The sequence below is a fragment of the Nelumbo nucifera genome, chromosome 3 (genome assembly GCF_055504915.1).
Source record: "Nelumbo nucifera cultivar China Antique chromosome 3, China Antique-T2T, whole genome shotgun sequence".
Classification (NCBI taxonomy): domain Eukaryota; kingdom Viridiplantae; phylum Streptophyta; class Magnoliopsida; order Proteales; family Nelumbonaceae; genus Nelumbo; species Nelumbo nucifera.
The window spans coordinates 57,501,688-57,527,747 of NC_142651.1; the positions used below are offsets into that span (position 1 = coordinate 57,501,688).

The 26,060-nt window shown below is 40.2% G+C and overlaps 1 protein-coding gene across 2 annotated transcripts in view; it reads left to right on the forward strand.

Annotated features, from left to right (window-relative positions):
* PTAC3 (plastid transcriptionally active 3) overlaps positions 1 to 26,060 on the forward strand; it is a 110,459-nt gene that overhangs the window by 5,973 nt on the left and 78,426 nt on the right. For both annotated transcript variants that reach the window (XM_010265699.3, XM_010265700.2), the window contains exons 4-5: positions 1,164 to 1,224; positions 3,951 to 4,023. In XM_010265699.3, coding sequence (XP_010264001.1) covers positions 1,164 to 1,224; positions 3,951 to 4,023 — 134 coding nt within the window. The remainder of the gene's footprint in view (positions 1 to 1,163; positions 1,225 to 3,950; positions 4,024 to 26,060) is intronic.

Genomic DNA, 26,060 nt, shown 5'->3' on the forward strand with positions numbered 1-26,060 from the left:
TTGTTGGGCTAATTTATCAGCCATACTGTTTGCTGTCCTTTGAACCCATTGGAATCTTCCATTTCTCTAGTCAGCCAAAACAACATTTTTAAGTCATTGCTATACCGCCAAGGAGCTGCATCCCCATTCTGTAGCCACTCCATCACCAGTCTTGAGTCTTTCTCAATAATTAGCTTGTTGGCATTCATCATCCTTGCCCTCTGTGCCCTTTCCATACCATGATCTCTGCCCTTAGAGAACCTCCCACTCCAATTGATCCTGAGAATACAGCCACTATAAGCCCTTTCTCCTCCCTAAAGATGCCTCTAATACCTTAAGGTCCTGGAATTCCCCTATTGCTTCTATCAAAGTTGAGCTTGACGAACCCTTCATTTGGGGGAGGTCCAACTTCTGCAAATCAATGCCTTTTTGTTAGAAATCCCCGCCACCTCTCTCCACTTCCTTATGATGTCTACTGAAAAGGTTGAGAATCTCTCCAAAGATTGAATCCAATAAATCACTCTAATAGTGATGCATTCTATTATTGCTTCTGAAGTTCTTTCTTTCTCTTTGAAAATTGAAGCATTTCTTTCCTCCCATACCATCGAAATAATTGCAGCCCTAATGCATTTTCACATGATCCTTCCCCCTCTTCTTTTATTTTGAATTTTTCATCTTATATGAGGTTAACTTTTTTTTTTGTCTCCTCTTTCTTCTGGTGATTAGTTTTGCTGTGTTGGCCTTTGTTCTTGAATGATGTTAAAGGTCAACTAGTTTTCTTAATATACGAATTTACGAAATTAAATTGAGTGAAGTTACATATTTTACATTTGGAAAATATTTAGTGTACCAAGATGACTGTTGGAAAACAAGGACAAATGCATTTGAGGAGACAATAAAACTAAAAATTACAGCAGGGTTGCCAAGTTCATTTTATTCTTCTTCACTTCTTGACTCTTGTAAATTGTAAAGTCTCTTTGAATATGAGGTTTTATTGTGTTGTTGGGGCAATAAATAAACCATGCATACTTGATCTCTTTTTTTGGATAGATCATGCATGCTTGATCCTTGCATCAATTGTCTTTTAATAGGTTGTACGCCTGCTGTTTCTGGCTCTTTGGATTGCACAAATAGAGTAATTTTTTGAACATAGCACCAACTGAAATTGTTCTCATTTTGTGTAGGCTACCTGTGGGATACCGGAGATAGCTTTTGCAACATTTGAGAACATGGAATATGGAGAAGGTTTTCAGTTTCCATTCTTAACTTTCTGCATGAAACAAATCTGTTGTTCTGGAAGTAGTTTTAAGTTGAAGAGCACTGTTTGTAAAATTGTTGTGATGGATTTTTATCTATTAAATAAAGAAGAGTCTGAGTTGTTTTTTCCCTTCTGGTTTCTGATAGGGTGTAAATGTAAGGTAGATTCAATAATTTGTCTTTGGGAAATTATTTCTTTATTTTGCATTATCTTGTTTGAATGTATATGCCCATTGGTATTGCAATGTAAGTTGAAATATATAAAAGTTACCTTCATGTTGAAAGGCACTTAAAGATTGGCCCTGCTAAATAAGTAGTCATCTTACTTCTGGTATCAACTTATGGAATCTTTTTATGATTGTGGGGTAGTACAGTTCAATCCATGGAAGAACCTATAACACTCAGACTTCTGCTTCTTTTCTTTCTATACTAACAAATAATCCCTTATGTTTGAGACTCCGAGGTAAATAAACAATTTTTTTATAGTAAATAAAATTTCATTAAAAAAGAAAAACAGATAACACATACAAATATTGGTGAAAAGGAATCACCTCCTACAAACAAAAGATCCCTCTCCAAACCCCACCTCTGACTGACAAGGATCAACAAATCCAGTCCCACCCAACCAATTGTACATACACAGAAAACAACCATAAAACTCAACAAAGTACCACCATGACCAATCAACCCAAACAACTTCAAGAACCTTCACCACCATATCTGGAATTCACCTCAATGATTCAGATAGCCTTCTTCTACCTAAATAAAATTTGCCTCCACAAAAGTCTTTCATGACAGAGAAAGCTCCCCAATCTCTAACAACAAGACAAAAAACTAGACCAAAATATTATGACTCCTTACTACCTTTTTTTTCCGTTCTAAAAGCTAACTCCAAGAAAACTTTCCTTGCAAAACCTTCTCCTCTGAGAAAGAACAAACTCAGTTCCTTACTAAATTGATCCTCTTTTTCAACTATGACATCCTTATCCAACTTTTAGTTTGTTTCATGAACTTCATCCACAGGGGTGTCAAGTGTCAACACCATCTTCCTCTTGAGTCAAAACTGTCTGATATTTTTCTACCCTGGCACCCATCCTCCTCCTCGATGTCTGAAGAAGCAACAAATAAGACTGAGTTATACATCCTAGGTTGATTATTGCCACCCTGTGACCAGCATTCACATTTGTAACCTTTTCAAACTCCACTGTTGTCCCTATGAGACTCAGTTAGAAATGCCAACATCTTTTTTATTTAAGCCAAGAGTGATACTTAAAAATGTTTTACTCTAGCAAAGGTTCAAGTTGTTGAGTTTTAAAGTTATATTCCATAGAGTAAACTTGTTAATCAGATTAACTTATATGTTGCTTTAAACTTTTCTACTAGTTTCTATATTTTAAATTTCATTGCAGGAGTAGGTTTTGGGCGAGTTTTGAGCTGTGGATGTCCTCTTTCATTTCGCATCCAACAGCTGAACCTCTAGTTGCCCATGCATCTCCCCTGCAATAATAGAACCTTTAGTAACAGTTACAGTTTTCCCTGTACTATGGTATCAAAATTGCTACCATGCTTAAGAAGTTGCTACCTTCTTGGTTTCATTAATCATTGTTATTCTTACATAATGCATATATGTGTTGGTATAAAAATTTAGGGAAATTGATTATAAAAGAACAAGGAGATTTAAAGGTCCACTTTGATTTTTTAAGCAACATTGTCAGACTTAGACGGACTGGATAGTTGAACCATCTGAACCGCAACCCAGGGGCTATTCCTTGTTTTAGAAAGGCTGCTTTTTCAAAATTTTCAGAAACCAGTTGAATGTTGAATTACCGCCGAATCAGGTTATATTTGAGAGTTAATTCCAGAAAATGCATTAAGAAGGTTTGAAACCAAGCATTTTCCTTGTGAGCTAAAGCACAAACCACTAAAGCCACAGTTCTATGTGTTTAAAACCACTTATTTGATTCATATGCATTAAACATCTATTTTTATTTTGTTACAAAATACATTTGAGGTGATTTAAAACAGCTTACATACATAAAAATGAGATATCTAACCATTAATCCACAACTAAAGTATATGTTAAAATTCTAGCTATATAATTATGACATCATGGGCCATTGCGTTGACCCAGCAGTCAGATGACCCATGATCCAGTGACTAAAATGGTTTTGTCTGGTTCGAGTATCACAACATTGTTTTTAACCAACTGGGTAGCCCCTTGCTTTTTAAAGGAGGGACTTATGTTGGCTTAAAATTAACCCAAAAAGAAAAGGCCTGCTTGCTGGTCCATTAAGTTAATAAGTCCTATCAAGTGGCCCTAAACAAAAAGGTTTATGGGTCTTTAAATCAGCCTAGCAATTATTTAAAAAAGAAAGACTAAGATGCAACCTGGTACATCTTAATAAGGTAGCCCCATCTTTTGTACATACTTGACCATCAAAGTATTGACAATCAGGAATCAGATTCTGTTTTGGCAATATGAGATTGGGTGTTAGAGGTGGTGCATGTTGGCTCTACTCAAGCTTGTAATCGAAGTTACATAAACCATTCTTTTTCCTCTGTGGTGATGTTTTGCATTACCAATTCACTGTTTATTTAGGAGGGTTCTCTCCTTGTCTGTTTTCAGGAGTGGGATTTGGGATGGTTCATGGCTGTTAAAATTGTTGTATTCCTTCAAGGTTTCCTAGATGCTCATTACTTGTTTTGCATTGCAGATTATATGAAACCTGATACAGAGACATATAATTGGGTGATTCAAGCTTATACCAGGGCTGAATCATATGATAGGTAAAACTAACTTATTCATGATCAAGTTTCATTTATCGGACTGAATACTTTACAGACTTGAACTTGGAGTCTAGTCATTAATTTCAGTATGCTGTTTTTTCCCAGTAAGTTAAACAATTTGTATGAAAATTCTTGAAAGAATCCTGATCTGTCCAAACTAGACAGCAGGGACAATACAAAGAGCAGCATAATGCTGACTGAACAAGAAAAAGTAAAAATAGGGCTTGCTTCTAGTGAACCTTGCTCTCTCCTCATTGATCCCTATTGTTGAGTCCATGTTTCTTTTTTTTTGATAATAAATAACAAAGAAAAAAATTATTAAGAAGTAATAGGATTACAAGAGAGGTGATAAGGTATCACACACAAAAAAATGAAAGCAACCAAGGTTCCCAACACCACCATAAGCTTTCCATGCCCCCAACAAGGTAAATCATACCAATCAGAAAACGCAAAAAACCCTAAGAGTACAAAGAAATCAAATTTCTGCCCCCCATCTTACAATAATGGCATCACACATCATCAAACTATCAACCCCTCAAAAGATCAACTGATGTACTAGGTGGGGGTATAAGTAATGTGATGGCTAAGTCAGATACACCTTCGAAGCCTTCCCAACTAGTTAGTACTGAAGCTGGGGATTTGGAGAGGTACCAATTGGATAATGGTTCTGGAACTCCTGTTACTAAAACGCAGAGCCTTCTGGTAACCTCGAAAACTCCGTTGATTTCGTTTTTGATGCTAATTTGTGTGTTGTTGGTCCTACAGTTTCATCAGATCCCATCCAAGGCTTTGATTTGCCCATGAATTTGCCGGAAGAAGGAGAGGTGAGTAGGGGATTTGGAGATGTAGGTGGTGCGATAGAGATAATGGGAGAGAAACTGAGAAAGAAGGGGTGGGTGGGGCTGAGGCTAGGGGTGAAAAAATGCTAGAGACTAAGGAAGGAGCAGGGACTGATAGAGGGATGGGTACAGAAGGGAAAAAAGAAACCATCAAAAGGATTCAATCCCAAGAAGGTAAGTGTGATGAGGAGGCTGGAAGGGTCTTAGTTGAGGGGAAGGAAGAAAAGGAAGCAGGGAATAGTAAAAAAAGCCAAGAAGATCAGAGCATAAAGGACCCGGTGGTGGTTTTGGCTGCTAAAATGGGGTTGAAAGTGGAAAAAATTAAGGAAAAGGAATCTCAAAATAAGTAAAGTAAAGAAAAAAGGGGCAAGAGGAGAAGAAAGCTAAATGAAGTTGAAAAACTCATTAGTGATGTGGAAGGGGATAAGGAGTTCAGTGCTAGGGGAGGGAAAAGGAGAGGGTTGGGGTCTATAGGCTAGGGCAGGGCTGGGGTCAATATTTGATGTGATCATGAAGATTATTAGCTGGAATGCAAGGGGATTAGGAAAAGCCACAAAAAGAGGAGTAGTCAAAGTGGTGTTGAGGAAGGAGAGACCGGATTTCGTTCTAATTCAAGAATCCAAAATGCAAGGAGTAGACAAGAAGTGGATAAGAAGCTTGTGGGGAGAGAGGAATATTAACTGGAGCTTCGCTCCCTCTTGGGGTGCATCGGGGGGCATTATAACAATGTGGAGAGAAGTAGTCCAATGTTTGGAAGAATTGGTAGGCCATTTCTCAGTTTCTATTAAGTTGAAAGGTGTACAAGACGGTTTTGGACGGGTTCTCATGAATGTCTATGGGCCAAACTCATATAAAGAAATGAAGAAATTATGGGAGGAGCTTGGGGACATTAGGGGCCTCTGGGATGGACCTTGGTGTTTAGGGGGAGACTTCAATGTAGTAAGGTTTGTGAGTGAGACAACCGGAGGTAGACAAAGAACTACAATGAGTATGAGAAAGTTCAATTCTTTTATTGAAGCTTTTGAGTTAAGAGATATTCCTTTGGGGCAATCTTGTTATACTTGGTCAAACCTTCAAACATCCTCTATTCTTTCCAAGCTTGATAGGTTTTTAGTTTCACTTGATTGGGAAGAGCATTGGCTAGGGATAATTGGGAGAAATTTACCAAGATTCACCTCACCCCTTCTTTCTCTCCCATTATCTCTTTCGCACCACCTACATCTTCTAATCCCCTACTCATCTCTCCTTCTTCCGGCAAATGCATGGGCAAATCGAAGCCTTGGATGGGATTTGATGAAACTGTAGGACCAACAACACACAAATTAGCATAAAAAACAAAACCAATGGAGTTTTCGAGGTTACCAAAAGGCTGAGATGAAAGAATGACTTGCGTTTTAGTAACAAGAGTTCCAGAACCAATATCCATTTGGTACCTCTCCAAATCCCTAGCTTCAGTACTAACTAGTTGGGAAGGCTTCGAAGGTGTATTTGACTTAGCCATCACATTGCTTATACCCCCATCCAGAAATCAAAATTCTACCCCCACCCAGAAATCAAAATTCCCACTGTACTACATGTCAGGATTTCCTCTAGGAGCTTGGGGAAAAGAAGAGGGATCATTTGGTTAGTTGGGAAAGGGTGAGGAAATTGAAAGAGGAAGGGGGTTTGGGAATATGGAATGTTAGACTTAAGAATCAGGCTTTGCTTAGCAAATGGCCTTGGAGGTTTCCAAAAGAAAATGAGAAATTATGGCACAGAGTGGTTGCAAGCTTTCATGGCATGTCGAACAACGGATGGGATGCTAGATGTCTCCATAGGGCTAACTTGGATGCTCCTAGAGGTGTAAAGTGGGCTGTGCCATCCTCCCTAGTAGAAATTTTGGGGGTCGGCCTGGCACGGCCCACAGCCCAGGCCCAAGCAGGCCTGTGCCGGGTTGTAGGCCGTGGTGTGGGCTTGGACCGCGCCAAGCTGGGCCATAGGGCAGGCCTTGGGCCTAGGCCGAATCGGGCTGCATTGTTTTTATTTTTTATTTTTTGAAAATTTTGATTTCTTTTCTAAGTAAAATTGTAAAACTAAAATATTTAACTTTCCTATGAACTTTGGGAATTAGGAACTATTTAAAAAATTAAGAAATGAGAAATCTAAGTTATTTAATACATAAATGAAAAAAAAATACTTAACCAAATTGAAATAAGAATGATGGAATAACAAATTGGAAGAAAAATAGGAATTTTATTTCATTTAAATTTGAATGGTACAAATTAGTGAATTACAAATGCAATGATTGGATCATTGCATACTTGGATGAATGAAGTATAAAAATGGAATAAATTAATAAAATATAAAAAATACAATATGGTTACAAATTGAAAATACAAAATTACATTGTTAAAAGATTAAAAAAATATATCAAATAAATTAAATAATATTTAAACATTTTACAATAATTTGAAAAAAATGAAAAATTCTACAAGTAGTCAAATTCATGAATCATCATTCATGACTTTCATCATCTGCTTCAGGTGAAATGTTTGGTGTTGTATCATGCCCTCCCTTGTCTTGTAATCTATCTTCTGCATCTAGCCAATCCTTGAAGCAGATGCACATCTCTATGCTCTCATTGTTCACGTAGCTTCTTTTGTCATTCAACACCTTGGTACCTGCACTAAAACAAGACTCCGATGGAACTGTAGACACCAGAGGGGTTAGTAGATCACGTGCCATGGTGGTGAGAACCGGATAATTTTTCGATTGTTCACTCCACCAGGCTAAAATATCAAAATTATTTGATACTTCACCTAAATTAATAAAAATTGCTTGCAAATAAAAATTAAGTTCAATAAATGAACTTGTTGTAGAACTAGTAGATTTCTGCCTTCTACTTATTAAATAAAAAAGCTTCTCTTCTACTACTGGGCTTAAAGTCAAAAGGAGAAGAAGAAGAAGATGAACAAGTTGTAGGAATATTTCCTACAACTTCAGATTCATTCAAACCGTACATTCAAATAATAAATTATTAATTTCTTCTTTTTTATTTCCTATATCAATATTCATATTTTCATAATATGTTTCAAGTAAAATATCTAAACCATCTTTCGTAATCCTAGGGTCTAATATTGTAGCTAAACAATAAAGGGGAGAAATGTTCTCCCAATATTTTTTAAATTTCTTTTCCATAATTTCAACAATACATTGAAATTGTGGATTATTTCTATATTTGGAAAAACAATCACTAATTACCATTAATTGATGCGGTAAATTACAACTAGTTGGATAATAAATTCCAGATAATTCATTTGTTGCATCATAAAAATGTTTTAAAACATCTCTTATATAGACTGCCATTTCCTAGTCTTCCTTAAATATCATATCATTAGGCAATTTTAAATTATAAAAATCAGAAAGAATTTGTTTATGAGATATACAACTTTCTAACATAGCATAGGTAGAAGCGGAGGAAATGAAAAGGTCTAGGAAGAGAGGTTTCATTTGTAAATTGGATCTTGAAAAGGTCTATGGTTTGGTGGACTGAGAGTTTCTATTAGAGGTTATGCGAAACTGTGGATTTGGGGACAAGTGGTGTAGTTGGATTTTTAGGTGTATTAGTACTTGTCATTACTCTATTTTGGTAAATGGTATGGTGAGGGACTTTTTTCCAGCTTGCAGGGGTGTCAGGCAAGGGGATCCACTCTCACCCTTCCTTTTTACCTTAGTAGCTGATGTGATTGGTAGGATCATTACTAAGGCTGACAATGAAGATGCCATTAGGGGTTGGAGAATAGGGAGACACCAAGTCCCTGTCACCCACCTACAGTTTGCAGATGACCTAATGATCTTTTGTGAAGGAGGTTTTAGCGAAAAGGTAACAAACTTAAAGGAGCTAATCAAAGGATTTTAAAGTATTTCTAATTTGAGAGCAAATTTGGAAAAGAGCTACATAGTGGGTATAAATTTGGAGGTAGGGGAGGTCGAGGCTATTGCGGAGTTTCTTGAGTGTTCCACTCTACTTGGCCTATGTCATACTTAGGGCTTCCTTTAGGGGCAAATCCTACGGAGAGTAGATTTTGGACCCCAGTGATAGAAAAGTTTGAGAAGAGATTAGCCTCATGGAAGAGCTACCTTGGCTAACTTACCTACCTATTTTTTGTCTGTATTTAGGATACCAATTAGGGAAGCTAGGAAACTGGAGAAGTTGATGAGAGATTTCTTATGGGAGCCGGGACAAGAAAAAAAGGATCATTTGGTTAATTGGGAAATTGTGTGCAGAAGTAAAGAAGAGGGGGGTTTGGGACTTGGGAGGGTAACTAGAAAAAATCAAGCTCTGTTAGGGAAATGGTTGTTGCGATGGTCATTGGAAAGAGAGTATTGTGGCATGAGGTGGTGGGAAGCATTCATTGGAGGTCAGAGAATGGATGGGATGTTGGTGTCTCAAGGAAAGCTAACCTAGCAGCACCTTGGAAAGCCATTCACAACACCCTTCCTCAATTCCTCAATTTTATCAGGTATGAAGTTTGTTCTGGCAACACTGTTCATTTTTGGGAGGATATTTGGGTAGGAGACACCTTTAAAGGATATGTTCCCTTCGCTTTTTTTTTTTTTGTTTCTTTGTACAAAAAAGAGGTGGTCTCAAAATTTGTCTCACCTTTGGGAACACCCTTAGATCCTACTTGGGATTTTGGGTTTCGTAGAGGACTTAGGGATGATGAAATTGAATCTCTTTCTGTCTTGCTTGGTTGTCTTAATCAGGTTTGTTTGGATCCCTCCAAGCCAGATAAGAGGGTATGGACACCCAATGAAACCTTCACTTGTGCTTCTTTCTTCAAGTCCATCTCTCAACTTTCTACTCACCAACCCTTTCGGTCAAAAGAAATTTGGTGCAAGCCAGTTCCCCAAAAAATTATGGCGTTTTGTTGGAAAGTATTCCATGGGAAAGTAAACACTCTAGATAACCTACAAAAGAGAAGACCTTTCCTCTGTATTTCTCCTAATTGGTGTATCCTCTGTAGAGTTCATGGTGAGGATTGTTACCACCTATTAATATCTTGTCCCTTTTCTACAGGCCTTTGGGCTTGGCTACTTTCGTTGTTTGGGAGTAGTTGGAGTCTACCAATAGAAGTTCTCATGCTCTTCAACCATTCTACCTTTTATTGGCCTACAAAAATAGGGAGAATTATGTGGAGATGTGCTTGTACTGCTTTGATTTGGACTCTTTGGGAAGAAAGGAATATTAGAATTTTTCAAGAAAAGGAAGGAGCAGTCAGGAGTTGAAAGACTGCGTGTTAAATAGGGCAATGCCTTGGCTGAAGACCTTGGAAATCTTTCATCAATTCTCCTTTAATGACCTTTGGAGAAATTGGTCAGCAGTAGCGAGGTGTTCATCCCTAAAGGACAAATCAATTACAAGCTGGTCTCCTCCATCCGAAGGCTCACTGAAGTTGAGCTTTGATGGAAGTAGCATGGGTAATCCAGGATTATCTGGAATGGGGGGTGCTTTGAGAAATGAGAAGGGAGATATTTTGTTGTTCTACTCAGGTCCCTTGGGATTTGGGGACTCCATCAGGGCAGAACTTTTAGCTGCTGTTCAAGGGGTGCAATTTGCAAACCAGCTGGGGGTACAACACCTAACAATCCGAGGGGGATTCCAAAGTGGTGGTGGGTTGGTTGAAAAATCCTGAAGAGGCTATGTGGCATTACAAGAATGAAATGAAGAAATTTAGTTGGTTGACAAGGAATATGTTGGTCACTGTACAGTGGGTGGGGAGATCAGCAAATACTTTGTCAGATGTGTTAGCTAAGCAAGGGGTAAATAGGGAAGAATTGTTTTGGGCGCAGTTGTGGTTCTTGCTTTTCTTTCCTAGTTTACTTGTAAGATTGAAGGAGGGGTTGCAGCTCGCGCCTCTCCTTGGGATGTTGTATGAACTCACTCTAAATCTGCTTTTGAATTAATAAATTTATTATCATTCATAAAAAAAAAAACATAGCATAGGTAGAATTCCACCTATGCTTTACATCTAATATAAAATGTTTATATTTTAAACCATAATTTTGGCACAAATATTTAAATTCTTGTTTTCTTGCCCTTGAACTTTTTATATATATAATACAATTTCTAATTTTTGAAATATGATTTGAAATAATATTCAAGGCATCTTGAATACATAAATTTAAGATGTGACATGCACATCTAATATTAAATAATTTACCATTTAAGCATGGTTTTAATTGAGATTTTAAAATATTTATTGCAGAATCTTTATCGCTAGCATTATCAAAACTAATAGAAAATAATTTGTTTTCTATTCCGTAAGCATGCAAAGTATTTAAAATACTTGCAGCAATAGCTGGGCCACTATGTGGCCATTCAAGCCTAGTAAACCTTAAAATTCTTTTATTCAAAAGCCAATTTTCATCAATGAAATGACTGGTAACACAAATATAACTAATATTAAATTTGGATGTCCAAACATCCGAAGTAATTGCAACTTTAGAATTAAGATTTGCTAACAAAGAAATTAAATTTTGTTTATATGAATAGAAATTTTTAAAGCATCAATTCTTATAGTATTCCTAGAAACTTTTTTATATTGTGGGTTTACAGAACTACGCAACCATTTTTCTAGCTTTGGATCTTCAGCTAACATAAATGGTTGTTATGCTTTATAAAAAAAATGGTTATTATGCATGTACAATATACTTAGCAAGTTCTTGTCTCATTTTTTCTTGTGAATATCTAAAAGGACCAAAACTAGTCCGCTTCCCAATCTGTGTTTGGGCTGTTTCTCTCCCTTCATCTTCCTCTCGCTTGTGTGAGCAGATGTCTGCTCAAATGACCCGTACCACCCTTGCTACAATAACTAAAGTCTTTCCTACATTTTTGGCAAACGACCCTTTTCCCCTTCCCCTCAATATCCTCTACTTTGAAAACTTTCCAAATCGGGCTACTCAGCTTAGAAGCCCTTCTTTTTCCCCTAGTATCACTACTACCGGGGGTGAAAGTTCCACTTCCATCGACATCAAACGCATCGACATCAGTGCTAACACTAATACTATCGTGATGTGATTGAATGTCATCCATGGTGAACATGTTGGGGAATCGGTTTTGAGAAGGGCTGGCCATTTTTTTTTTAATTCTAAAAAGATAAAAATTAATCTAATTCGACTTACCTGGATTGTCGGTTCAAAATCCCAACTTGATTTCAACGGTTGAAGCCTTTCAACGTCCAAGCCTCCCGAATTGAGATACTTGAGCTGGTTGAGCAAGCCTTCTTCTTGTTGAAAGTTGAAGCTTCAATAAAGTTGAGACTTGAGAATTGGAGAATGCAGAATCAGACAATCAACTAATCAAAATTTCTCAGATTGCAGATATTTGAGAATGTATGAGTATGAGAGAGAGAGAGAATTAAGAGAATTGTTGAATTGGTGTGATGAGAATGGTGGAGGATAGGGCTATTTATAGGAACTGAACATAATTCAATTGCCCAAAATACCCAAAAAACTATTTGTTATTTAGTTGTTGGGAGGGGTATTTTGGTCATTGTAAAGTTACTTATAACTTTACCCAAAATGCCCCCTAAACTAGTTGTTATATAGCTTTTGGGGGGGCATTTATGTTATTTTTTCAATCCCCCATAAGCAAAATTTAGAAATAACCTCCTAATATGGCTGTTTATAACTGTTGGGGGGGGTATTTCTGTAAACCCCCCCCAAAAGCTGAAACTAGCTGATGGGCCCCATTGGGAGGGGAGCCCAACGGCTATATTCTCGAGCGGGCCGAGCGCGGCCTGTTACGGGCTTGGCGAGCCGTGCTTCGTGTTGTGCTGAGGGCTGGGTCGTGTTGGCACACGGGCCACGGACGACAACAGCTGTGTTGTGTTGGCCCATGGGCTTCGAACACCCGGCCCAGCACGACATGGACCTCTGTGCCGGGCCTGGCATGACTCGTTAGCCGTCGTGTCGTGCCAGGCGGGGCCGGTCCAAAATCGTGCCTAGTCATGCTGGGCCGTGGGCGGCCCGACCCGATTTACACCTCTAGCTGCTCCCTGGAAGGCCATCCATGATGTTCTCCGTACATTCCTACATTTTATCAGGTATGACTTGTCCACTGGTAGCAAAATCAGATTTTGTGAAGATGCGTGGGATCGGGGATATTCCTTTGGGTGAAAAATTTCCTTCTCTTTATGACCTGTCCGGGTTTAAAAGTAAGCCTATTTCTGAGTTCCTAAGTCAACCATTTCACCTTCCAGGGTTGAATTGGAACTTTGGATTTAACAGGAACCTTAGAGAGTTTGATTTTCTTGCAGTGTCCGAGCTGTTAGGATTGTTGAGTTGAGTTTGTTTAGGATTGTTCGATGGTTGCAACACAATTTCCTTCTTATTTTCCAGTCAAAGAAATTTGGTGCCCTCTTATCCCTCCTAAAGTCAGTGCTTTTTGTTGGGAAGTTTCTCATGGTTGTAGTGACACCTTTGATGTTCTTCAAAGAAAAGGGCCAAACTGGTGCTTGTCCCCTAACTGGTGTGTACTGTGTAAATTGAATGGTGAGACTGTTTTCCACCTTCTTATATCTTGTCCTTTTGCCAGTTTTATTTGGAATTGGTTTACTTCCCTTTTTGGGTGCAGGTGGTCATCTCCTGACAGGGTGGAAGGCTTATTCAGCCCTAATGGTATTAGTGGTATGACTAGGAGGGGAATGATTCTTTGGAAATGCACTAGAGCAGCAATAGTTTGGACCATCTGGGAGGAAAGAAATGATAGGATATTTGAAAGTAAAGAAAAATGCAAGGAAGCTTTAGTTGAAACAATAACATTGAGGGTGGCTCATTGGGTAAAAAGTTTGAAGCTGTTTTCAGCTTTCAAGGTTGAAGATTTTTTCAGGGGTTGGGGACTTATTGTTGCTTCATCATCTATGAGACGACAGTTTGTTGAGACTTGGTCCCCTCCAATAGAGGGTTGGAAGTGTTGGATTGAAGTCTTTGTATGTATGAGTATTCGGCTGATAAGAGTTCTTATTAGCCTATACTTAAGTTTAAGTTGTCCTGTACTGGGCCTTTGTAAATGGGCCTAATCCTGTTTAATGTTTTAAGTTGTCTGGGTGTCGCATCACTAATCAGGGGCATTCTAGTAACTTCCTGTATCATTGTACTACACCATAATATAAATATTAGTGCTGTCGACTGAGCAGAGAAGTTCGACATTCCAGCATCTCTTCTTCTTCTTCTTCTCTTTTCTGCTACTTCGGCTACAGTAATTTAGCTTTCATGGTATCAGAGCATTAGCTTCTTCCTGGTTTCAGCCGGCACACACTCTCTTCTCTTGCTGTCTTTTCATCTTCTCTCTTCCTTTTCTGGGTTGCTGTAGTGAAGACCTAGGGGTGTAAGAGAGTAAAGCAAGTTCGAACCTAGGGTTTCTCTTGGTTGTAGGACTCAAGGGAAGTAAGACCCAGAAGTAGATGTCCTACTAGGTTATTTCCAGCAAATAGTAGCTATTTGGCTACTAAGAGAGGTCTGTGTAGGACAGACCTAGTTGAGGACTGATTTCAGCAGTCCTAGCACTAGCCGAAAGGGGCTTAGCTACTTCTACAGTTGCAGCTTCGGTGCTCCAGCAAGACTCGCACAGACTTAGCTTCTTCTACAGAGCCCACTGTTCACTTGCTACTGTTGCAGCCTTGAACTGTTCACTCACTACTGTACCCGAACTGTTGCAGTTTTTGGTTCAGCCCAAGTGAAGTCTATCTAGTGTTCTACCAGCACTGTGAACACTTCACCATCATAGCAATGTGGCAAACAACTCCAAGTTCAGGGTGGTTATCAGTCCGAAACCCCTCACCACTGCTGTGAGATTACCTAGGGAGCTGCCAGCTCCAGATTGTTCAGCACTGTGAACCCTAGTTGAGGACTGATGTCAGCAGTCCTAGTATTGGCCGCAAGGAAGGGCACTCTCTTTACAGTTGCAGTACTCAAAGTTCAAGTGGAGTCTGCATAGCACAATAGTTGAGAACCCTTAGCTTCAGAACCTTCAAAACTGCTTCGACTAGTCTCAATCAGTGTCACCTACACAGTGGCTGAAGGGATGAGAGATCCATCCTATGGACGCCCAAAGATTGCGGAATAAGGGGCGAATTTCAAAAAATTTATCTCTCCCTTCAACTGGGAATCGTATTCCCTATTTAGAAAATCATATTTTCAAGGATCAATCTTGAACCATAAACTGAACCAGATCTGAACCAAAAGGAGTGGGAGAGGATTATACCTGATACGGAGAAATACTATCTCCCAATGGAGGTGTTCACGCCCAAGGAAGGATCCAAAATCTGCTCCCACTGAAGATGGCGCAGTGAATGATGAAGCAGAATCAACAACGTTCTTCAAAAGAACTTGACCCTTCGCAAGAATCAACTGGACGGCTTGTGAGTACAGCTCCAACCAATCTTTTACCAAAAGATTGAGATCAAGATCAAATCTTGATTGCTCCCAAGAACTGGAGATCGAACTGAAGGAATGGCAATGGCAGGAAGGTGGCGGCAGGAGAGAATTCGCAGTATGCAGGAAATCTCTCAATCTCTCTTTCTTTAAGAGAAGAATGCTGTTGATGATGTAAAAGGCTGCCGCCCCCTTCCCCTTTTATAATCTCAAAGGGATCAGCTCCTAATCAGATTAGGAGTTGCTAATCCAAATCATATTTGGGTTAGAAGTCCCTTAGTGATAAGGGATAATCCTTATCTTATCTGCAGATCAGATCAACTATCTCCTAATATAATTAGGAGGTTTCCCGAATTCGCCCCCTTTAAATGACCGATCAAATCAGCCCAGTTCGAAATGGGCTTAAGGCCCATTTAAGGTTATGTACTCAAAAAGCCTCCCAAACTGCTGCCCAGTTGGGCTTCCTTGTATGGCGTGGGACCCAAGCATTGATCTACACATCAGCCACATGGGTTCAGCCCAGCCTTTGTTACAAGGCCTGGCCGAATGCACTGCTGAAGACAGTGTATCCCCTGAAACCCATCAAATGGGCTCTATGGGCCCAACACTTACACTAAGTGGTCCCTGGACCAAGCCACCTTGTAACACCCAGGGACTGTGGGCAGATGCAAGATTAGCCCATCAGGTGTTATCCTCAATGGTCTTACACTTAACCTCTCAGCCCATAATGATCATACACTGCCCGACAAGAGAGGACCTCTCCCTCGGCTGCAAGGAACAGTGTTGCACTCTCCACTTATATGGATCCCGGGAATTAAAACCTTTTGCAAACCTTTTAGAAACCATATATACTTTTATATCTCATATAAAATATACTTTGCAAAAAACAAATCTCAACGATTGAAATTGGCTGCCGGCAGTCTTGGCTTCCATCAGTGAGAGTGCATCCCTGATCATTACCTTTGTCCGACAAAGGGGCTGATCCTGTCACTATGATCACCCACTCAGATGAATTCTCGGACTGTCCCAACATACCTAGGTTTTGACCCCCGCTAAGGATCTCACTGATTGGTACATCAAAGATAGCCCAATCTGACACCTAGTGCAGTATCATAATCGAGTCTAGGGGTCGGGTGTAACTTTCCAGTTTTGCCCATCAATCTCCAAGGTCCAGGGCAATACTGGAAATCTGGTCCAGTTCAAATATTCAATTAATCCTACACTGTATGTGCCTAGGGTCTCACCCTGGCAGCTGAGACAGGCCACCCCAACCGACTTGGTGGCACCACAGTGTCAGCCTTGTCAGGATAGGTCTCCCCAGACCGACCCACTGGCTGTGAACATTCTAAACTAACACGAGTCTCATTAAGTGTCCAGTTTAAGGGTATTACACAGAAACATACCAAGGGAACATGAATCAAATATGTATCTTTATTCATTTACAATAAACTCATAAAGTACATCATTCTGATTGAAGCTAAGGGCATACAAAACTGTCTAACAGTGGCTGCAGTCAAGATGTCTTCAATACCCAGAGATGTTTCTTCTAGAGATAACAGGCCTGCGGCAAGTGGGAATTTTGTCGCCAGCAACAATGATGACAACTCACAAAATACACCAACAGTGTCTTCTTCTCCTATGGGACAGGTTGTTGATTCCTCTGGAACTGGTACATTGGGCTTCACTGCTAGTGAGATTGAGATCCTTAGTAGGGCATTAGCCCGTCTAAGAAATAATTCTTTTGCTTCTACATCTCTTGCTAGATCAGGTACAGCCTCTGCCTTCAGTGCCATTGGCTCTATTGACTCTACTTCTTGGGTTATTGATTCCGGTGCTACTGACCATATGACACATATGTCTTCCCTATTCTCTTCATATCATTTGTTGTCTGGTCAGGATAAGATGAGAGTTGCTGACGGGTCTTTCTCCACTATCTCTGGAAAGGGAATTGTTGACCTAAGCAAGGACCTCTCTCTTAAATCAGTTTTACATGTTCCCAGTCTTACCTCAAATCTCTTGTCTGTTTGAAAACTTACCAAAAATTTGAACTGTAGTATAACCTTTTTTCCTACTCATTGTGTCTTCCAGGACAGATTGACAAGGAGAACGATTAGGTGCGGTCATGAGTATGGAGGCCTCTACTACCTTGATGCAGACATCGGCTCAGCCTTACAAGCATCTGCTGCTAGTAATCCGGAAAGTGTGGAGTCAATAGCTAAGTTGCATCTTTGGCATGCTAGGCTAGGTCATGTGTCTTTCTCCTCATTAGAAATGTTGTTTCCCGAATTGTTTAAGGGCATTCCAAGTCAGAGTCTAACCTGTGAAGTATGTCAAATGTCAAAACAATGTAGAACTGTGTATCCAATTTCCAGCAATGAAATTTGTGCTCCTTTTGATTTGGTTCATTCTAATGTCTGGGGCCCTTCACCCATTGTTTCCTTTGATGGCTTCCGGTACTTTATCAGTTTTATTGACCACTACTCTCGTTGTACATGGATCTACCTGTTAAAAGGACGGGATGAAGTACCACGGATAACCATGGCATTTTGCAAGATGATTAAAACATAGTTTAATAAGAAGATTAAGCAATTCAGGTCAGACAATGCTGCTGAATACTTTGAAAAATCCTTGAACTTATTCCTAGAAGATGCTGGCATACTACATCAGTCATCCTGTGCTTATACTCCTCAGCAGAATGGGGTTGCTGAGCGCAAGAATATACATCTATTGGAGACAGCTCGAGCCTTACTATTCCAACACAAAGTCCCCAAGCAATACTGGTCTCAAGCTATACTTTCTGCATCATATCTGATAAACCGGATGCCATCTAAGGTGTTGGGTATGAAAACCCCTTTCTCTGTTTTGTGCCCCACTCTTCCAGACTTTCCCCTTCCTCCTCGGGTCTTTGGCTGTATATGTTTCATACATGTGAAGGATCCAAAGAAGACTAAGCTAGATCCTAAGGCTACAAAGGGAATATTCTTGGGGTACTCTTCTACACAAAAGGGTTACAAATGTTATGACCCTGTCTCCAAGAGAAAGTATGTCACCAGAGATGTGGTGTTCTTTGAGTCTCAACCCTATTTTCAGTCTTCTCAGAATCCTCTTCAGGGGGAGACTAGTGGGATGGAAGAGGATTCTCATTCTCCTTCTTTTTTTGTTCCCCTATCTGCCTCGGGTCTTCCATCCTCTCCTCCTACTACTTGTTGTGACATTCCGGGTCAACCCAGTGAGGCTCCCACTGTGCCGGTTACCTCTCCTGATGCTGCAGATGTTCTTGAAGGCTCCTGTAGGCAACAAAAAAAGATACTTACATACAACAGAAGAAAAAGGGGTCCTCAACCTCATGACAGCAACCAGTTGGACTCGGATCAATCTGTCTCTACAATCCAAGGTAATTTCAACTCTCATACTTCTGATTTGGATCTTCCTATTGCTCTCCGTAAGCCTATCCGCTCTTGCACCACCCGGCACCCCATTGCTGATTTTGTTTTTTACTCACATTTATCTCCTGCCTATCACTTCTTTGTGTCTACTCTTTCCTCTGTGCATGTTCTTTCTAGGTACTCAGAGGCTGTGTCTGATCCAAGGTGGAAAGAAGCTATGAATGAAGAGATGAAAGCCCTAATGAAAGCAAGAACTTGGGAATTAGTGGATCTGCCAGAGGGGAAGACCACTGTTGGGTGCAAGTGGGTGTTTACTGTAAAGCACAGGGAGGATGGGTCCATTGAAAGGTACAAGGCCAGACTTGTGGCAAAGGGGTTTACTCAGAAAGAAGGGATTGACTACAAAGAAACCTATGCCCCGGTAGCAAAGCTCAACACAATTCGGGTTCTATTGTCACTAGCAGCAAATTTTTCATGGGAACTTCATCAGCTGGATGTGAAGAACGCCTTCTTAAATGGTGACCTTCATGAAGAGGTATTTATGGAACCTCCACCAGGCTATGACTTTAGTAGAAAGGTGTGCAAACTGAGGAAAGCATTATATGGGTTGAAGCAATCTCCCCGTGCATGGTTTGAGAGGCTCTGTGGGGCCATGAAGAAAGTGGGGTACACTCAGAGTGGTGCAGACTATACCTTGTTCATAAGGAGACAGGATAGCAAACTTACTGCACTCATTGTTTATGTGGATGATATGGTAATTACCGGGAATGACTTGGAAGAGATAAAAAGACTGAAGGAGTTTCTAGCTTCTGAATTTGAGATCAAAGACTTGGGTCATTTGAGATATTTTCTTGGGATTGAAGTTTCCAGGTCAAGAGAGGGAATCTACGTATGTCAGCGGAAGTATGTTCTTGACCTCCTAGAGGAAACAGGCATGATGGGGTGCAGGCCAGCAGATACTCCAATGGAACAGAACCATGGCCTGCAGGAATCAGTAGGGGAGGACTACTGTGATAAAAAAAGATACCAAAAATTGGTAGGGAAGCTGATATACTTATCCCTCACTCGGCCAGATATTGCTTATGCTGTGCATGTTGTCAGTCAATTTATGCACTCTCCAAAGATTCCTCATATGAAAGCAGTTGAAAGGATTCTTAGGTACTTGAAGACTTGCCCAGGGAAGGGAATTCTCTTAAGGAAAAATAATAGAATTGAAATTGAAGCCTACACTGATGCAGATTGGGCTGGGTCTGTTGGAGACAGGAAGTCAACCTCGGGTTACTGTACATTTGTGGGAGGAAACCTGGTCACATAGCGTAGTAAGAAGCAGAATGTAGTGGCTAGATCAAGTGCAGAAGCAGAGTATCGAGCTATGGCCCACGGGGTGTCTGAACTCTTATGACTCGGAACTCTTCTTAATGAACTTGGCATTAAGGCTGAAGGTCCTCTCAGGCTGTATTGTGACAATAAAGCTGCCATCAACATTGCCAACAATCCCGTGCAGCATGACAGGACAAAACATATTGAGATTGATCGGCACTTTGTTAGAGAAAGAATTGTCTCGGGTGAATTCTGTGTGCCTTATACTCCATCTGAGATGCAAATTGCGGATGTACTGACTAAAGGGCTGGCAGCAGCAAAGTTTAGGGACATGCTTGGCAAGCTAAACATGATTGATATCCATGCTTAGCTTGAGGGGGAGTGTTGGATTGAAGTCTTTGTATGTATGAGTATTCGACTGATAAGAGTTCTTATTAGCCTATACTTAAGTTTAAGTTGTCCTGTACTGGGCCTTTGTAAATGGGCCTAATCCTGTTTAATGTTTTAAGTTGTCTGGGTGTCCCATCACTAATCAGGGGCATTCTAGTAACTTCCTATATCATTGTACTACACCATAATATAAATAATAGTACTGTCAACTGAGCAGAGAAGTTCGACATTCCAGCATCTCTTCTTCTTCTTCTTCTCTTTTCTGCCACTTCGGCTACAGTAATTTAGCTTTCAGGAAGAAGCTAAATTTTGATGGGAGTTGTGTGGATAACCCGGGCCCTTCAGGCATTGGGGGGGGCATTAGAGACGAAAATGGTTCCATCATTGCCCTTTACTCCGATCCGGTGGAGGTAGGTGATGTGACAAGGGCAGAGTTTCTATATGCGGTTGAGAAGGCCAAAGAGTTGGGGATCAATAAACTGATCATTGAGGGAGATTCAAAAACTGTGATAAAGTGGTTGCAGAAAGGTGAAAGGGTGACATGGCAGTTGAAGAATGAATTCAGAAGATTTAAATGGATGTCAAGGAACTTGTCAATTCAGGTGAGATGGGTAAGGAGATCTGCCAACAGTCTGGCAGATAGCTTAGCAAAGCAAGGGGTTCACAGAACAGATATGTTTTGGGCACATTTGTAATCTGTACTGGGTCAGCTTGCTGTTCTGATTTCTTTTGTATCTTATTATTGTTTCCTAAAGTATTTTAATCAATAAAAGTTTCAAAGTTATTAATAAAAAAAATGATAATTCAAGTGGGAGCTGATGATAGATCAAAACCATGGTTCACTGACTCTTTAGCCATATTTTTGTGACTTTTTAGAAGGTCGGGTGTCTACTGGTTTGATCCAGCCACATGACATTCCTGTTTCGAGTCACTAATACCGGTTTGCCCCATGTTGCCAATCTCTTAATGCTTGCACACCTGCCTACAAGTGCCTTTCTCAGGCATTGCCATGTCCCCACATGTGCCCACTTTCCTTGCTTGCTTAACATGCCAGTACCATTCAAAGCATCCATTATTTCAGCTCCTCCAATAGTCAACACCTGCACCTAGGGACCACCCCAGTTAGACTCTCCACTTTTCAAAGTCACACTCTTCACTTGAAGCACATTTCACTCCCTCTCCCTCCCTTTCCACTTCAATGTTTGAATTCTTCTCCAAAACATTTGAAATAACCAGTCTCTTCATGCTACATAAGTTAGTTGTCTTCTTCAACCTGTTCATCTTCTAACCTGTGTCCTTTCCACAGAGCAGCTTCATAAGAGGTAGCTAACCAGATACTATGGACCAGGCCATCAACAAAAAACTTCATCTTTCTGGGAATCGATTCAGACTTAACTTCTAATCTTATCACTGCTGAGCCCTTTTCCCATCTTTCTTGGCAAGTCCTCTTTTTGGTCAGTTCTATTCTGGATACCCATATGAGGAGGGGTCCAGTTACTCAGTTTGCTTGTTTCAGTTGATCTTGCTGGGTTAATTTCCTCACCCAACCCCTTTGAGTTGATCGAAAGTGGACCAGGTTGCACATTGGGCTGCCAATTTCCCACATAGCTATCTCTGTCTTGATTCTCCCGATCATAGTGCTGATGTGTCGGTTTTATTCCCTCTTAAAGCCCTATTACTGCTCTTCTGTTTCTTCATTCAGTTTTTCCTATTCCCCTGTCCCCTGTTGGTTGCTATGGCTTCTCACTGATTTGAGTGATGGGCGAAAAATATGCACACAGTAACATTTTGAGACCCATGTGATCCCTGTTAAAGTCTTCAAGAATCAAGATGGGCCCTGCTGATGAATGAAGAGGGAAACCATTAAAGGCAAAATCTAGGACAAGATTTCTATTCAACCAGGAATGGGAGATAATGTTTGAAGGATTGATACACGAGATTCTTGCTTTCTCATTTTCAGATCATAAACCAATCTTATTAAGGGAGTTCATGAGGCTGAAGTGGCCCAAGCCTTTTAGATTTGAGAGTATGTGGATGGGGCATCCAAATTTTTTGGAGTTTGTGTAGTGGAGATGGAATTCATATGAGGTGGAGGGTTCATCTGGGTACAATTTCATGAAGAAACTAAAACTTCTAAAGAAAGATTTAAAGAGTTGAAGTGTCCAAATTTTTGGGAATGTTGAGAGGAGAAAGAAAGAGGCTATGGATAGAATGTCTAGGCTGGACAGGTTGGATGGGGACAATCTTTTTCAAGCGGGTAGGTTGGAAAGAGAGAGGCTGGAAGAGGATCTGGAAAAGTTAATCCATTTTGAGGAAATTTCATGGAGGCAAAAGGTGAGAGTTCAATGGCTTTAAAGAATGAGACAGAAACACAGCTTTCTTCCAAGCCATGGTGAGAGGAAGGAGAAGGAGCACAATCTTCAGGCTGGTGGAGGGGGAAAGAATTATTGATGATCAGAAGGAGATTGCAGAAGAGATTAGAAGTTTTGTGGTGAGAGTTCAATGGCTTAAAGAATGAGATAGAAACACAGCTTTCTTCCAAGCCATGGTGAGAGGAAGGAGAAGGAACACAATCTTCAGGCTGGTGGAGGGGGAAAGAATTATTGATCAGAAGGAGATTGCATAAGAGATTAGAGGTTTTTATGAGAGCTTGTAAAAAGCTCTGCCTATCCAAAAACGTCATCTTGGGGAGATGGAGTTTGGACAAGTGGAGGAAGGCGGTGAGGGAGTGGTTGGAGAGAGGGTTTGAGGAGGAAGATATCTGGGATGCTGTGAAGAAGATGAAAGGCGATAAAGCTCTGGGTCCAGATGGTTTTAACATTGGCTTTTACAAAACGTGTTGGGATATTATCAAAAAAGACTTGCTGGATTTGTTTAAAGAATTCTGGGAGGATAAAATTTTGGATAGGTCAGTTAATGCAACTTTCAGTTCCCTCACTCCAAAGGTGGATGGGGCTGTGAGACTTAGAGATTTTAGGCTAATTAGTTTAATTTGCAGCCCGTACAAGATTCTAGCTAAGGTGCTGGTTGGAAGGTTAAAACTTGTGTTATACTCGGTGGTGAGCTCAACTCAAATGGCCTTTGTTCAAGGACAGCAAATTCTGGATGGGGTTCTGATAGCAAGTGAGTGTGTGGATTCAAAAATTAGAAGTGGGGGAGAAGGGGTTATCTGTAAAATAGATCTAGAAAAAGCATATGATCATGTTGAATGGGGTTTCCTGGAAGAAGTGATAAGGAGGATGGGTTTTGGGGAAAGATGGAGGAGCTGGATCTTTGCATGTATATCATCAGTGCCATTTTCAGTATTGGTAAATGGGATGTCAACTGTTTTTTTTGGCTCCTCTAGGGGATTAAGGCAAGGGGATCCTCCTTCCCCTTTGCTGTTTGTATTGGTGGCGGAAGTGTTGAGCAAGCTGATTGATAAAGGGAGGGAAGTGGGGCTGATTACTGGGTTCAGGGCTGGAAGTGAAGATTTGGTTCTCTCACCTGCAATATGCAGATGATACCTTAATTTTCTTGGGTGTATCAGTTGAGCAGGCCTATTCTCTAAGAAGTATCCTCAAGTGTTTCCAGCTGCTGTTAGGTCTTAAGGTCAACCTAAGTAAGAGCATAATGATAGGGGTGGGAGATATTCAGCAGTCGGTACTTGAAGATTGTGTTAGGGCCATGGGATGTCTGATTGGGGAGTTTCCTTTTTCTTATCTTGGTCTTCCATTTGGGGCTAGAGCTGCTTCCGCTTCTACTTGTCAACCTGTGTTGGACATAATCGATCAAAAGTTGGCACGCTGGAAGGGGAAATTTCTATCCTTTGCAGGGAAATTAACATTGGTAAGAAGTGTCCTTGCAAATCTGCTGGTTTACTATCTACTCTTACTAAAAGTTCCAGCTGCGGTGGTGGGAGGGATTGAAAGATTACAGAGAGATTTTTCTGTGGAATGTTAGGGCTGAAAGAAGTTTCACTTGGTTCAGTGGGAGGTGGTATGCAGACCTAAAAAAGATGGGGTCTAGAGGTGAAAAGGATAGGAATTTTCAACAAAGCTTTATTGGGAAAGTGGGTTTGGAGGTTTGGAAGAGAAAGAGAGGCCCTTTGGAGGAGAGTGGTGGCTTGTAAGTATGGGGTGGTGAATTTCAGATGGGATTCAAAGGAGGTGAGACACTCATATGGAGTTAGTGTATGGAAAGGAATAATGAGTTTTAACTCTTTGATGGTCCCTTTCTGTACATGGAAAGTGGGGAATGGGTCGAGCATAAGGTTTTGGGAAATTCTGTGAAATATGCCCAAGACTATACAATTTGAGCAAGAAAGGAGTGCCTATTTCAGAGTGCTATGAAGTAGTTAATGGTGCAGTGATCTGGAACCCAAACCTCAGAAGACCCCTTGTCGATTGGGAGGTGGAGGAGTGCTTGGGGTTGTTGGCAAAACTTCAAGCTTTGGAGATCAATCCCTCGGTTGTAGATGCCAGATTATGGAAAGAGTGCAAGGATGGGAAGTTTACAGTCAAATCAATGTTTGGGGGAAACCTGTGCCACCAAGGGCTGAAGCATTTGCTTGGTTGGTTGTGAGAGGCTGCATTCTAACCCAGGATAACCTAAAACTCAGAGGTCTTCAGTTTCCAAGTAGGTATGTGCTGTGTTTTGCTGAAGAGGAAGATGGTTCTCACATATTACTTCACTGCAATTTCACATCTCCAGTTCGGTCCTATTTCTTCAAGTTCAAGGTGGACAGGAGCTCTTTGGCAGATCCGGATGAAATTTTTTAGTTGCTGGCCAAGAATCAGTTGTGGTGTTAAAACTAAGATTTTGTGGACTTGTATTCCCTTTGCTGTTTTCAGGGAGATATGGAAAGAAAGAAACAAGAGAATATTTAAGGAGAAAAAAAAGTAGGGAAGAGATGGTGGCTTCTATCAGTTCGACGGTTATTGGTTGGGTGTTGCTGCTTCCAGAGTTTCAAGGGCTGAGGAAAGAAGATTTTGGTGCTGATTTCTGGACTTCTTTGAACTCATAAAAAGATTGCTGATGTCTGTTTTGTTTATGTTGTTTTGCTTTGTTGTAGTCTTGTAATGGGTTAATTGTATTCTGGTGGTGGTGACATCTTGTCACCTAGTTATATATATTGTACTGTTTTTTAGCAATATTTTTTCTTTATTTATCTTAAAAAAACATTTCATATAAGCATTATCCTTTTAGATTATGGCAGATTGCAAGAAAATAACATATAGGATATTTTAATGATAAAAAGCACAATATATTTTTATTTACCTAATCAAATTGCATTTATAAATTTCTTTTTGTCGCTAAGGGCTTAAGGCTTTGTTTATGCCATCAAGTAAAAAATGTTACCAAAATAGATTTTGTAAAACCAGCCAAACAAAATAGACAAATGTGTATTGAGATTTGAGAATACATTAGAAGTAGTTAGCACTAGCAATTGATACACTCAAGTATTGGGCATATTGTATCCATATCGGTGCATCTGGATATACTTGGATGCACTGATACAAAAGTTCTAAAAACTTTAAAACTTTAAAATAGTCTCTGGAACCCTATAGTACCTATAAAATTAAAAAAGCAAAAAAGAGGGTATCGATCATATCAATATGCACCGAACACTAATACTGGCTTTAGGGTATTGGGCATATCGATATTTTAATTCTTGGATACAGTTGCATAGGATGGGCATAGGTCA